Raw genomic sequence first — 16,489 nt, 5'->3', positions numbered from 1 at the left:
GTTTTACAAATAAAAATCTTTAATTTCATTTCAATTAGAAACATAATTCCATTTCTAAAATAATTCTGAAATTGGTTCAAACAGGTGCCCTTTTAAAGCAGACTGATAACCAATAAGCCATTAGAACAAGATCGGAATAATAAAATTTACAATCATTAAAAACATGACGAGTCCAATATGATAAAACACTGGCTAAAGCAGTTGAAAAATGAAAGCAACAATAAAAAAAGTGAGTTTTATTATATTATATTCCTAGCCCGTATCGGCCATTTTTCACCTTTCTCAAATCGCACTTTCTTTCGCCTCCTTGTTTTTCTTGGTTTTGTTAAAACTCGGCATTCGAAATTTCTTCTTCTTTTTCTTTTCCTTTTCTTTTGTTGGGGAAGCTTGTTCTTTAGTTGGTGAGCCCTACAAAAACAAACATCAGGAACATTTAATTTGCTACAAGATTCAGGCTAGATATTTGAATGTTATGCAGAGAGCAACAAGGGAAATTTAGTGAGGACAGCAGCATTTCGATCTTTAATGTACATAGCCTGTAGAACACGGTGCATAGGTTTATTGTCCTATCCGAATGACTAGATGCTTCAGCCCAGTCCAATCTGCATCACTGACAAGGGGAAATCAGGTTGAAATATCTAATTGTCTAACTCATGAGCCACTGCACCTCCCTTTCATAGTAAAGGTCCCACTTATTTTATGATAACTTTTAAGCTACCTCTTTACTGGATCTATCTTCCAGTGTTTCTCCACCGCTAGCACTATCAGTTGAACGTAATGTATCAGACTTGGCTGGTGAGCTTGGTTTCTCGTCACCTGTAAATAATAAATATTATTCATTGAGAATCTTTATATATCCTAGAATGCTCATTGTATACCGTTTGTAGAGAGTTGCTAAGCGACCAGGTTCAGCATGTTCAAATCCTCAAGATAAGAATAATTCAGATTCCATTGCCAGTGGTTCAAAGAGTTGGCAGAGTGTCAGCATTCATCCTATCACTAACGAAAATAACAAGATTATGATTTTGCGTCATGATTTGCAAATATCATGGTAAAAAAATCAAATACTGTCTGCAAAAGCGATACCGCTCGTTAGTTTAATCAAAACCATCACCAATGTCCAAATGAGGTAAATTGCTCAAACAAGCAGCGTCATAAGATACAAATGTTCTTAAAAGAATATGAACACAGAAAAACCATCACCAAAATCCAAAATTCAAATATTGTTAGATTTGTCATCACCATGTGATGTAATGTATAAAACAAGACTAGATATAGAGTGCTAGTTATCTTTTTGACACCCCTCTTCTTTCTAATGAACCTTCCCACACATGCATTTTTCTCTCAATAATAAACTGTACTTGTTTGATTGAAAGAGTTCATTTGTAAATTTCAGGGTGTTTTTTGTTGACTGTCAATTTATATTCACCCTTGCATCAATATATACTCTAATATTCTACTCTCTACAGCCTGCATTGTGTACACAAGCTGACTATACCCATGCCTGTTCCAAGAAACAAACCAAAACCCAGAATAAAATAATGAAATGTGCTTAGAAAATATAGTGCAGAATTCAATAACATTCAAATGATAGCATGCAAAAATTGCTATAACACTTTACATAATGAATACATGCCCTTCTCTCAAAGATACATATACCAGTACCAACAAACTTCCAAATAATTGCCATGAATTTTTTAGATTTTTTATGTGTATCAGGGACATTAAGCATCAATTCGCACCATTCTAATTTTCAGTGAGACCTCTGTAAAAGATGTTAGTAAAACTAAGTGATTGATTTTGTCACTTATGCTTTATCACAAAAGGCCCTTCATGATTAGTGACATCATCAAATCCTTAGTTTTTGTGGATTGCTGGAACCACAGACGTCTGGATGAAAATTGGAAAGGTGCAAATTGATGCCTTCAGTGTCCCCGATACACATAGAAAATAAAGAAAACCTTTTCACAATCCCTATAAATGCAGAACTATCAATATCCTTTTTCACGTCAAATGTTTCACCTTCAAATTACATGATCCCAACGTGACCTCAGTGAAATGGGGACTTACCCTGGCCGCGCCTATCTGATTGAGATCTTCCAATTCCTTTTTGTTCCAATTCCTTTAACACTGAACATGAAGAAAGCAAAAATAACATTCATAGCTTTACATAGAGACATGCAAATTGTTATTTTCAATCTTCAACATACTTATAATCATTCTGATAAGGGATCAAGGTAGTGAAATCCAGTTCAATCAATAGGATATTTAAGAAATTTGGTGCCAAACCATAAGAATTATTGTTTGAATAAAAACCTGATCATCTTTAAGAATTAAATGTTGGTCTCACTAGCATCATTGGTGTGTAAACGCAGTTGATCACGTGAAAAACTGAATAAATGATGAAGTCATAGATTGCTTTGACAACGTCATAGTATCATGTGACAAACTATCGAAAAATAACCGCCAGTTTGCATACCTGGTTCATTGACAGGAGTGATAGTAGAAATATAAATATATTGAAGAATGAAAGTAACAATATTAGTGAAGAATATAAAATATCTATTACACAATACAACATTCAAATATATATTAGTTATTTATGATGGATGATAAGGATATTAACAATGTTTTTTTCATGGATAACAACATGTGTTCATTAAGGATGATCCTTAGCCAAACATCTTACCCACTTAAAGTTGGGTTTACTAATATTTATAAGGAAAGGTCACCAGATGATTAGAAAAAATGACCATAATATGGTCATACGTAACCGAGCAAATGATGTCAAGTTAAGTTTCTAACGTTCCAACCGACTATGCTTTAAAAACATTTTTTTTTGCATCAGTATTCTTTTTTATTCTTTGAGAGCTTTCTCTCTAATTGACCAATCATAGAGCAGATATATTTTACAAATAAACATTAAGAATCCTCCCTTTAAATTCCTGTGTATTGCTAGTATGGTTCAGTTATAGACCAAGGACAGTGATTTTATTGAATCTTTGATGTCATACATAAAAATTTTCAAAAATAGACTCACTGGTCTGCAGTAAATGAAATGAGATGAGAATTAGTATTAACAGCCCTGGGATTCATGCACGATACTTATATATACATATATATGACCTTGACCTCTATAAACAGGAAGTGACAACTTACCGGCAGGATCGCGGTGTGGTTGCCGTTCGGATTCTGAGCGTTTGACATTATTACTGGAGTCTACAGAAAAACATGCAAAATAAAGAAAATAAAAACGTGCGGAGACAACAAAACTGATACACAATGTGAATTTGCGAAAAAAGATATCTGTGCAGATGTGGGGAAGAGTCCAACTATGAACAAGATCAGTCCATTTGAATTTGAGGTAGAATAGCTAAGTGCAATTATCCAAACAGATTTTTAATGTGATCAGTGCTATTTAAACTACCTACAAATAAATTGGACTGCTTGTTATGTTTTGAATCTGCACAAATGTCTTTGCTAAACTTTAATAACATATACTAGAAAGTTATAGAGTCAGAAGTCAGAAAAAGGAAGTCAGGAAATCTTAAAAAATTAAATTTTGAAAAGAAAAATTAGAAATGCATAAATACTAAAATTTATTATTAAAAATATTATTTTATTTTAAAAGAGTCATGTTTTTATATTATCACCTTCTCAATAAGGAAACAGAATTTCATCCCCTTTTCAGAATGGAATCGTACAGTGTTTACAATCAAATCAAATTTGGCAAAATTACATCAACTGTGTGTTCATTTGTAACTTTTGTTTTGTATATTTCACTTATAAAGTAGTGTCTTATGTAACTGGAGAAAAGAACAAATAATTTTGAAAACAGTTTCATGAAAAGCGACAGCAGATCACTATGTTGTTGAGTTTGAATTGCTCAAAAAAGACGATCATTCTGAAAAGTGACACAGATCTGGTACCTGATTAATAAATTAAATTCAAATGGAATGAAATCTGATATACCATCACATGTTATTATGATGTAGAAGTTATTTTGGGTGTGTTCTGTTATATTTCCTTTCTCTCATACCACACCTCTCAATATGACACTATTGTCAGGTTACATGTTTTATTGAGATCATAATGAAATTTAATATGAATGATAATTTAATACACTGGGCAGGGCTGCTCTCTCTTATTTCAAATGCCAGGAATTATCATGCTTACATTCAGATTGATAACACCTGACCCTCCACTATGATTTTTAATAGTTCTTTATCCACAACCATATTTTCCATCACCAAAAATTTAATGTTTTAAATCTGATAGCCTTCATGTTAAATGCATGGATGAAAATTTGAAAAAGTTTTTTAAAATTGTAAAGATTAAGCATTATTAGATGGGATTATATCATAAAGGCAATAAGCAACTCCATATCCCCATTGGATCATTGTTTTATCACCTGCTATAAGAGAGGAATGGTGATTGCGAGCGTTAGAACGCCCTTGTTTTGGTGGAATTGGCGGGGCACGAAGCTCATCTAATAAATTTTCTACCTCAGCAAACACACTATCCTCCAATGGTATATCTGATTTCGTACCTGATTGGGGTAAAAGGCTATGATATATTTCTATAAGCAAGTAAGGGACAATATATTTGGGATGAAATAAATATTAGAATCCAGTGTTGATCTGTTGATGTTGAAACAGGATTTGTGCTTTAAAGGGATGGTAAAAAGGTTTTCTATAGAGAAATTGTGTGAAGGGGATACTGATAGCATCAATTTGCACCATTTAAATTTTCAATCAGATGTCTGTGGTTCTTGCAATCCACTTAAACTAAATGTATGATGATGTCAATATCGCAAAGATCCTTATATTTCAATAGCAGCTTTCGCTATAGTAACGTCTTAGTTTTAGTGGATTGCAAGAGCCACAGATATCTGACTAAAAATTGGAATGGTGCAAATTGATGATATCAGTTTCTCCTATATACATAAAAAGTTTGAAAGACCTTTTTACAATTCCTTTAATTAGGGGGTTTTATATTTTACCTTTGAATTCATGCTTATTTCACAGAACAGAGAAAGGGTGCAGTAAAGAAGCCAGAGTAATTTCCACACACAAAAGTTTATATCTAATCTACTTTAAAGGGTTATGACAGTCTTAATATTGAGATACATTGTCTGGTAAAGAAATTAATTAGATGACAATATACCTTTAGAAGGTTTGAATGTTACTACAAAATAAAATACAAACCTCAAAAAAGAGAATTGGTAAAGTTTCAAATTCAAGCTAATGCCAAAAAGCTTAGTGGGGATCAATTTCACCATTGAGTTTCAACATATATCTGTACTAGTCAAAATGCCTTGACATTGGCAAGACCTTAAACTACTTAACAGACCTTGAAACATTAATTAAAGTACTAACTGGTAGAATTAGGAGAATTTTTTTTTATTTGGAGCACGAAATACTAGGTTAGTCACATAAACGACTTCATGTGACTTTGCCATCTATATAAATGATAAGTTATTTTTCAAAATGACAAACACAGAAGAAGCTAGCCTGTGTAAGTACACATTTATTTTTCACTATTTTTCTAGAATAAAAGTGTTACCAAAGCTGGGACCACCTATGTTCAAGTTCTCTTTTACAAATCATGAAATGGCTCGCATATTCAGGATCGACATACAGCATTCATTATGCCAAAATTAATATTTTAAAAGTTCTAAAATTCCTTCCCAATTCTACCATAATAATTTGTTAAAACATCATTTAAACTATGTTTCTACTAAAATACAGGCAAAACAGACTAAATCACAATCACAGACTAATATTATTTTAAAAGACGACAAAAAATTCATTGAAAACATTGTCTTAATTCTACTATCTACTGCAGTGAGCATATCAACATACATAAGTGTAAAAACCAATCCAGGGCACTTGTAATCCTGGTTTGTACAATATCCAGGGCACTTGTAATCCTGGTTTGTACAATATCCAGGGCACTTGTAATCCTGGTTTGTACAATATCCAGGGCACTTGTAATCCTGGTTTGTACAATATCCAGGGCACTTGTAATCCTGGTTTGTACAATCATACAACACTTGGTGTCATTTGAAATCCAAGTTGTGATGGATACTAAAACAAGCAAAGATAATTTGCTTGCTCAGGTCCCATTCAAAATATAAGCATGACCAGTCTATTTTATTTTTAGGTAGAATTAATAGACATATAAACTTAACAAGCTGGATTTTTTATGTCCATTACTACTTACACTACCTAAAAATAAAGTGAACTGGTCATGTTTACGATTTGAATCTGACGCTGAGGTGTAAAACTTTCTAGATACAAACGTTCAGGAATTCCCTTTGAAGAGAGAATATTCCAATAACACTCTCTGTCAAACTGAAATCATTGTCCAAGAGGAATAATAAGCCAAAGAAGTTCTTACCATCCATTTTTTCATCCATGGATCTATTTTGTATTTGCTGTATACGTTCCTCGGATGATATCAGAATACCATCAGGTGCTGGCTTATCATCATCTACAACTGAAAATAAAATAAAATGAATTTTATACCTACTTAACGAGCAATGCCATGCACTAGGTTTTTTTTTAGGTATCTCTATGTGCACAGCATGAAGCACAAATGGCCTTTGTTTATTGTCCCATTCCAACAACTGGATGCCTCTTCCATGCCAGCTGCAACCTGCATCACTGATGGGGTTAAAACTCTCCAAAATCCAAAGGAATTGAACCCTTGACCCTCAGGTTAGGGAGCAGGCTTCTTACTAAGACACTAAATGATTTATGAAACCAAAACTTACAAATCCAAAAGGAATTGAACCCTTGACCTTCAGGTAAGGGAGTAGGCTTCTTACTCACTAAGACACTAAATGATTTAAGAAAACAAAACTTACTTGGCAGTCCCTTAGCTTTTCTATCAACTTCCTTTTCATATCGTTCTAGCTCATCAGATGTTACATTCTCGAAAGGATTGGCAGCATAACGTGATTTATAAACCACAGCATTATGTTGGTGATCTCTCTGAATAATACCCTTACTAGCAGCCCCTACTACAATAACATTATCTGCTGTTCCACTCAATGAGCCCTCCTATAATTATAACAAATATTATTAACTATGTGGACTCTGTAGAATAGATATTACTAGCAGCTCCTACTACAATAACATTATCTGCTGTTCCACTTAGTGAGCCCTCCTATAATTATAACAAATATTATTAACAATGTGGACTCTGTAGAATAGATATTACTAGCAGCCCCTACTACAATAAAATTATCTGCTGTTCCACTCAATGAGCCCTCCTATAATTATAACAAATATTATTAACAATGTGGACTCTGTAGAATAGATATTACTAGCAGCCCCTACTACAATAACATTATCTGCTGTTCCACTTAGTGAGCCCTCCTATCATAATAACAAACATAACTGGCCTCTCTAGTACAGGGACTGGATACCCTTTCGGTGCCCCTGAATGAGAGTACAAAGAATGACCCTCCATAGTACAATTTTGTTTTATTTCTATATCTATTGTTTTCACTAGGAAAATGTGTTGAAGTTATTGAAAAACAGCATTGGAGATTTTTTGCCAGTTGACTGATATTTACATAGCTTAAGTGACTCGTTGGTTATGACCTTATATCATATTTTAGTTGTCAGATTGAGAAGCCAGAAAGTCTCATAAAATATTACTGAAACTTACATTAATCTTCTGAGCCTCATCCCAAGAAACACCCTCCAATATTTTAGACTGTGGACCAGCTGATATAGCATCAGTATAGTAATCTTTACGTAGCTGAAAAATTCAATTTAGACATTTATAAAGGAGGACATGATTAATAGGTTTATAACTTAACTTTCTAAGTGTAACTAGGCTTCTATCTGCATCATATTGAAACTATAGAAACCAGATCAATAATGTGTCATAAAGGAATGGTCATGGCTGTTATCGTTATGGGAAAATAAAGGCTGGTTTATCATGGAATATAACAAATGACCCGTTAAAGAGTGTCAAGTAAGAATAGTCACGAGATAAAGTAAGGTTTATAATGATATGTTGGGTATATTGAACAAATTATTGGTCTTCTAAATATTACTACTAAAAACTACTGCTTATTTCAGTTTTAAATCCTCTTTAGATGGACACAGATGTATCTAGTAAAATAAACTAAAATTTCATCTACTTACTGCTCTCTGCTTATCTCGGAACTCTTTAGGATTTTCTCCCTGGGGAGCAAATTGATTAGGATTGTCTAATTTTATTGGTGTACTAGTACTAACTTGTCCATCAGGTACCCACTGCAATAAAAAGGTTATATTACATGATGGGGGTGGGGTATACATAAGGATTGAAATGGAGTTTTACACCCTACACATGTTGTAAGGAACCATATAGTGTATAATTAAGAATTAATTTTTCTAATTTTTTTCCTATCTTCTTATCTACACGATTAGATGATTGTCCACTGTTGGCCTCTTTAACTTGCATAGACAAATAAGAGAAGTATCCTAGCCAACCAGTGAAAATCTTCAACACAAAATATAAAGTCAATACCTTGGTTATTTTTTTAGGGTTTGTGGTACCGACTTCTTCAATCTCTTGTTTAGCATAGGTATTGGGTGAGGTCAACCAGCCTGCTTTATATGCCAACTTATTTTTCTCTCTTTTTACTGGTGACCTGAAATCAGATGGAAAAAATTCTAATAAACAATAGCTTATCTGATGATATATACTGGATGGCTTCTAATTCTGATTTATAATTATTATAATTTATCGAACACTCTTCGCATTGACTAAACTATAATCAATTTTAATACGTTAATAAGTTCATCTGTATTAAAATTTACAATAATGCTATAAAATAAAAACTTGACCTTTGTTTCAGATTTATGTATTACATAGTGCTGGGTGTTATAGAAGATACTTGATTAAATAATAAATCATATCTACATAAACTACTTAATATAATAAACTAAAGCACAAAACATATTGCCAAACAAGAGAAATATGAACAGTCCAATCTATGCCTGTTATGAAGGTGGCTTAGAAGATTTCCAAGCAACATTTGATACAATAGACCTTATTCACGCCTAGTTTTTGAGACACTGAAAGCGAGGTTCATAACACAAATATGGCTGTCACGTGAATTTTGCCGGATCAAAGAAGACAAATAATTTCTTTCATAAAAGCAGTTACTTACATAAATCTACTGTCTTCATCATTAAAGGATGTCGTAAAGGAACTGGCTGAGGGTGGTATTTCTACTTCACTGTTAGACTTATCTTTCTTATCTTGTCTTATTAATGGTTGTTTATAAACATGTCCCGTTCTAAATCCCTTTAATATACAAACAAGATGGATTGAAACAAGGGGTTAACTTCACTGTAGCACAGTCTGTTGAGTGTTGGTTATGACATCATTTGCTTGGTTACGTTTGAATAAATGGAGGTCGGGGATTCTAATCTTGGTCGGCATGTGAAAGTCTGGTGAACTTGAAGTCATGTTCACTCATAATTACAGTCGATCCAGCTGTAAATTGGTATGGAAAATCCAGGAATAAAGAGAACTCACAATTACCTCCCCTGAAGACCAGATTTATCATACTTACAGCATTATCAAGTTGTCTCATCATAGCTTCAAATTCTAATTCTCCAACTCTCCATTTTCTACCAGTAGAGCTGACACCTCCACCACCTTGGTTGCCCACTACGAAAGCTTTACGTCCAGCCTCCGAATCAGCTTGTATCAAATTCTCTAGACCAGCTGACATACAACTTATCTACAACAGAAAGACGACGTTCAATATATAAAACAAATACGGTGATTGTGTTTTTACATCCACTAAAAACTTCAACAAACCGATACACATCCGACATTCTCAAGGCTATTTGCACAACACATATTTTGAGATGACTTAGTGCTTATCAATAGCACAAATTTCAGATTTGGTATCATAATTGCAATCCAATCCAACTGTTTTTCTTATATTTTTGTCTCCATTCTAATCTAACAAGTTTATTTTCCAATGAAAAATCAGACAAAAAAAAAAAACAATGTTAAATTTGATTAAAGCTGTTACCACCATTAAATAGATGTTAAATTATTTAGATATCTTACCTGTACTGAACAGGCATACATAACATTGGTACAAAGGTGGTAGGCTTCTTCTATTGTAGCTCCACACGCTACTAATCCATGGTTTCTTAAAAACATCACCTAGAGAACCAAAATATTAAAATCAATTTCAGCTAGTCAAGATAGGTACTGAATGCTTACATAACTTTATCTGATTATTCAACGCCATTTGTCTGCATTTTGAACTTAGTATTACAGAAGAAAATAGACTAATTAATATTCCAATAAGATCAGGTGAAGTTATTGTGCCTTCTTACAAACCATTTGATTGGTTATATATTCTCACAGAGATAAACCGAATATTCAAGAACGTGTTATACAAGAAGAAGTAAAGCGCCTATAGATAAACTCAGATAAGATGATATATTCACCTTATTTGTTGGTCCTAAGTTTCTTGATAATTTGTCTCTTTCTTCTTGATCTACAAGGATCCCGTTAAAATCATGGTAGCTGACTTCACCACATATCATACCTTCCTGTGACAAGGGCAATAATCCACATTTCATTACTGATACCTGAAAATCAAAGAACAAAATTAGGGAGAAAGAAACAACAATACTTTACCATGTTCACAGATTCTTATAATCTTGTCTACCCGCCAAATCTCATAGGTTTTTCTGTATTCAACATTAGCTAATCAACTAAGATGTATAAGAATTCTTTCATAGCATATCATCAGAGAGTTAACAATCCTATGGCCCTACTAAGCCCCTTAAAAGTGATATACAGATGAGACATCATCACTATTAAGAGCAAGACATTTCATTTCTAAATGCAGTTTATCCAAATTCATTTTTTGGGTTAATAGTTTTAGAGAATTTTCACCAGACAAAGCCAAACAAGCCATCTATACAAGGCTAATCCATTAAAGGAAGTGAGAAAGGCCAGAGTTGTGGGGTTAAGACCAAGCTAGATAAGAAATATACCATCATTTTGTAGATTAGAGATAGATTTTTTGGAGGAGTCATATACTTACAGCAATAGCTTCTGGTGTATGAATATGAATGATACATTTTATATCAGGTCTTGCTTGATGGATTGCAGAGTGAAGAATGAACCCAGCTTTATTGATTCCAAAATTAGTACTGCCAGCATCGATTACCTCCCCTTGCATATCAACTTTGACAAGAGATGAAGCTGACACTTCTGAATATAATGTTCCAAATGGATTGAGTAGAAAATGTTCCTGTTCTTGACTGACTCTAGCCTGAAATGAAACAGAGGAAATACAAATATTATGGGATAGATTTCATTTTCAACGATAATTACTCATGTACAGTCAAATTTTCAAAATACAAATGATATAGTTCAATACTTATCAAATGACTACTAGACTCATAAATATATGGATTCAAGATAGGGGGCTCTGGAGGTTATGTTACCAGAATTTCAGCTGCCTACAAAAGCATGCAAACTATCTGAGCAGAAGATTTAATAATTACCAATAATATGCCGAGAAGGAAAAACTGAAATGCAATACTATAACTTACACTAATATGATTGTAAATACCGCTAGTCCATCCATGCATATCAATTAACCTATATAAACTAGCCAATTTACATCGTAACACTTTCTCAGCTTTACTATATCCCGTAGATTCTACACCACGAATGTCACTTATAGGAATGATTGGACCTGAAAACAAAAATAGCATTTATACAACATTGTTTTCATAGTTTGATTTCAAAATTAAAGGGAATGTAAACTGCAGTTATATATATTTCACTTATCAGGAAATATTAGATGTCTGGTTAACTGTTATTCCATTTTCAAGAAGCTTAACTCGATGTTCGCATCTAACTGTAAACCTAAGTTGTTCTAATTGTAAAATATAGTTGTTTCTTTCTCTCTTTCTTGCAATACAAGTGTACAGAACAGCCCCTGTTACCAAGTGTGCAATAAAAAAAAATCTTTTGCAAATTTCTCTTTTAAGAAGTCAAAAAATTCTTGAAAGAGCACCACATAACTTTTGTGATTTTAGTCTTAATTCCAATCAACAAGTCAATATCTAGAGAGGAATAGATTCAAATATTGACAATACCACAAACAAATTAGATATTCACTAGAAAGATAATATTGATAATTGGACAGCAAATAAAAATATCATTTCTCTATTTATCTACACAATATCAAATCAATATAGAATGTTTATTTTCAAATTTGTGTTCATATTGAACCTTCAAGTGATATACTCAACTTCTAAAGGTATAAAAAAGTAACATTTTTCATTCATTCACATTGATATAATGCCATTTTGATTAGTTGTACATCTCATTATTCTGCAACACGACAAATTTTATTCTGATGATGTTAGCCCTACTGACACTCTTGAACTCTCTTGAAAAGCCCTTCCTTCTTAAGGTGGGAATAGACAATGTACGGTGTCTGGTGCGGGATGATCGATATGGTAGATAATAGAACAAGTGAACACACAAGCTACGCATCTAGACACGATTCCCATTTACTATTTTCTACTGTATCGATAATCCTGCAACGTACACCGTACCTCGTCTTTTCGCACCTTAAGTCATGTCACTTTTCCTTTAGTACAACTGAAAACCTCTCCCAAATTCTAACCTAATTAAGTCTATGTATCTTTAACAATCAAATTTGTTTAGCTATTAAGTCATGTTCTTATAAATTTTCAACATTTGTCACTTCCTTTCCCTAGTAATCTAAGCAATGTTCCTTTTGGAAAACACATTTCAATACTTCACTTTACGTACCTTTAGCAAATCCTCTGCTACCTAACTTTCCTCCCGGTAATAAGAGTTCCGATATCTGTTGTAACGCAATCAAACTAGCTGGGTGGGGACCAGATAATATCTGTTCTTCTACGATCCGCTCTAACTCTTCTCGAAATGTTTCACTATTGAGTACAACCTGAACTCGACTACGCCCCTCCATTTGTTTCATGTCTTCTTTCACCTCGGCTGGTCGACGTAACTGTCTCTGATATTCAGGATCATCTGGATCTGCAAAGACAAGAAATTTCAATAAAGATAGGATAACATCTCGTGAAGAACAGGTATAATCCATATGTCTAGGTTATAGTTAATTGGTGACAAGACAAAGAAGGGAGTTCAAATTAGCACTCGCTCAGTTTACAAAAAATCTAAAATAAGCAAACTAATTCCTGAAAGAGGGCGCACTAGTGGACTATGGTCAAAACGTCATTTTAAAGATATAAAGTGGTTGTTATCAATGAAGACTTGTATTCTGATATCCCAGCATTCTAACCTTTTAAATCTCCCAACAATGATTTTATCATTAATGTAAATATTCAACACTATAGTTTTAGTTAGTATCTATCATTTAAATAACAAGTTTTCAAAAATTATTAAATAAAGAGAATCTACATAAAAATTAAAAATTATAAAACTCTATAGGACTAATTTACTTTCTTCCTTGTTCGACAGGATCATTCATACAATGCACCATTGTTATCTGTATTTATAAATTACATATTTAATTGAGAGGTAGATCTAGGTAATAACTCTGGCTATCTTTATCTCACCCTCGTTTAATCAAATTGTGTTTACTTTTAATAGTTTTGTTGTATTCTGAACATGACATAAACTCAATGGCTCACTTAAATTTGATAAAAATTTCTTACAATTGAGGATGTGAAATGCAAAAATGTCAAAAAAAGAGAAAATCTGAAATTTATGTCTGGACCCTTTGCTACTGGCCTTTTCTTTTGTGACAACATAAAAAATACTTCAATTTAAATGGTAATGAACGTTTTTAATATTAAAAACTGGTTTGTGTTATTCTATCTGAAATTTATCTCACAAAGGACAACTAATTTTGTCCAGCATGTTAAGACATTCATAAAACATAGAGTTAAGGAAAATAAAATAACAGTTTAAGAACTTAAACCCTGGCCATATTCTGGAATAATTTATGAATAATAAAGAATAAGTCATGTTTTGTTAATAATTTGTTAAATTAAGTGTAATGTTTTGGTTAGATGATTTCTATGTTAAGCTCATCTATCTCTCATCTGGGTTTTATAAAGAAAGCTTATAACATGGAAAGATTTTTATCTTAGTATTCCGAATTTTAAAATATTTATCAAAAGTGGTTTTTGTAGTAATTATTTCTTTATATTTGAAGGCTATAGGAGAATGGACTTGTCTGTCAGTTAATAAAAGATAAATTTCAGCTATCCTTTAACATTCTTTTAAGAAATTGGTCTCTAAAAAATATGGCTGTTTGAATTTCTCATATCAAAATAAGTTCAAGTAAAACTCAATTATAGTTTGATGGTATTTCAATAAAATAAGATGATTGAGCGATTCCCAACAGGCCTAACTGAACCAGAAGTAGTGAGATAATTTAATTGTTGGCTATAGTCCAAGAGTTATCTTTTACTATAAAATGGTGATAGCTACCTAATAACAACTATTATCATATTGGTTACTAAAACTAGTAGGGGGAGTGATAATAGTTTGGCTTAGTTATTTTAGAGTTAGTTCGTTGACTGCTGTAGGCTCAAATTAACTTTACAAAAACTGCAACAGGCTATTAAAATGTTTAAAGTTAGGGAATGACTACTTGTAATCGTTGCTGATTGTCCCAGACCTCCGTATATTTTACAGATTAGGAAGATTCAAATCAAGAATACTTGTTTTCTACAGAAAACTCTCCCTTCATCCCCTCAAGCTGACTGACTCCTACCAAACTAACAGTCCAAATTCTGATCCCCAACTAACTGCCCCTCAGTAAGAGGTATAGTACCGTAATCAAGTGAGTCAAGAGTACTTATTTTCTATAAACAATTAGTAGGTAAAGTGGAGACAAGTTGACACCCCCCCCCCCTCCCCCTGACAGCCCCTAACCCATTTACCCACCCCATCTAACTGCCCCTATTTTGTTGTATAGTAATCAACTAAAGGAAGTGTAGAGTCAAGAGTGCTTGTATTCTATAAACAATTAGTAGGTAAAGTGGAGACATGATGACCTTATAACACTAACAGAATGTTTAGTTTGTATAAACACTACTATATCACTTAGCTAACCAATTTGGCAGTGGTCAGCTATAATTATTACTAGTGGGCTTTAAGTTAGTTAACAATGACTGAGGTACAATCCAACCATACATTATGCCTGTTATATATCCTATATCTGAAGTTGACCAGTGCTGTTACATATAGTGATGAATTGTGTTTCTACAAATCTAGAATTCAGCTAGCATTTCTGTGTTTGCCGCAGAAATTCTGCTTATCCTTCTGTCATTTACCTGAGGTGCAGCTTTAAGTTTGTTTTGTATTTGGATATTTACAACACTAAATTCATTATAAAGTCAATAAGCTTGATTGAAGTGATGCAATCTCTCTCTTCATATTCAATTACATTTATCTCAAGTTACATAAGCCTATTATCTTTTTTTTCTAATTTCAAGTCCTATACATTATGAAAATCGCGTGTTCTTATCCAGACTAGAAATGCACTGAATCATCTAACATATCTTGTTGACTTCTGTGAGTCCATCCAGCTAATTGGGCAATTTTATACAGTTTTTTTACAGTGTACTGATAATGACTGCTTGTGTCAAAAAGGTTAAGATGTAAACAGGTATAACTTACCTATAGTATCAATAAATTTGCCAGTTGGGCTGGACGGCCCATTAACCTGACTGGACATTCCTACTGGTTACCACACCTTCCACAACCCTGAAAATATACAATACAATGTTATCATTTACTCAGATTAATAATCAACAAGCACATATAGATGTTTTAACAGTAAAAAGTGCAAAAATGGAAATAGAAATGTCATGATAATACAAATCCCTGAAAATATATAATGCACTAACAGTATATGAAGTTAACAAAAAGAGAAAATTTGAGATATTTTGATCATCTTTCTGGAGTTGATCTACAATAATCAAAATTTTACAACTACTCTGATCATCTTGGGATTGTTAAGAGGTTTTCTAAACTTATTAGTTATATTTGGGACACATATATATATATCATTGATTTCCACTATTCCAATTATCAATCAGATGTTTGTGGGTCTAGTTTTAGTGGAATTGCAGGATACACAGATGTCTGATTGAAATTGGAATGCTACAAATCAATATTATCAGTGTCCCCAAATACACATAAAATGTTTAGAAAACTTCTTTACAATATGGTAATACGGTAATGTACTTTTAGATTTTCAACAACCAAATACATTATATGATTTAAAAAGAAAAGAAAAGTAGTATTTCTGAAAACTGTTTTCTTTTTTTCAAATGTATAACAAAGTCCTTATTGATCAAATAACTACAAAAAACATTCTCTCTATACAAAGAAAGCAGTGGAGTGAATACATAATGATCTATTTCTATGTTTATTTACCATGTTGAAATTATCACAGTAT

At 32.9% G+C, this 16,489-nt stretch overlaps 1 protein-coding gene across 1 annotated transcript; it reads right to left on the bottom strand.

The window, feature by feature from the left end:
* Positions 1–282: 282 nt before the first annotated feature.
* LOTGIDRAFT_115246 (hypothetical protein) lies at positions 283–15,763 on the bottom strand (the record flags this gene model as incomplete). The annotated part of the gene is made up of 14 exons (XM_009054254.1): positions 283–408; positions 719–816; positions 6,779–7,067; positions 7,681–7,773; positions 8,166–8,276; positions 8,533–8,656; positions 9,179–9,315; positions 9,587–9,757; positions 10,096–10,194; positions 10,485–10,628; positions 11,090–11,320; positions 11,604–11,749; positions 12,841–13,089; positions 15,706–15,763. The coding sequence occupies 14 exons, from the start codon at positions 15,761–15,763 to the stop codon at positions 283–285; spliced, it is 2,076 nt and encodes a 691-aa protein (XP_009052502.1).
* Positions 15,764–16,489: the final 726 nt, after the last annotated feature.

The sequence above is a fragment of the Lottia gigantea genome, assembly GCF_000327385.1.
Source record: "Lottia gigantea unplaced genomic scaffold LOTGIsca_21, whole genome shotgun sequence".
Classification (NCBI taxonomy): Eukaryota; Metazoa; Mollusca; class Gastropoda; family Lottiidae; genus Lottia; species Lottia gigantea.
Note: the sequence above shows the minus strand (reverse complement) of the source record. Positions and strands in the feature narration are given on the sequence as shown.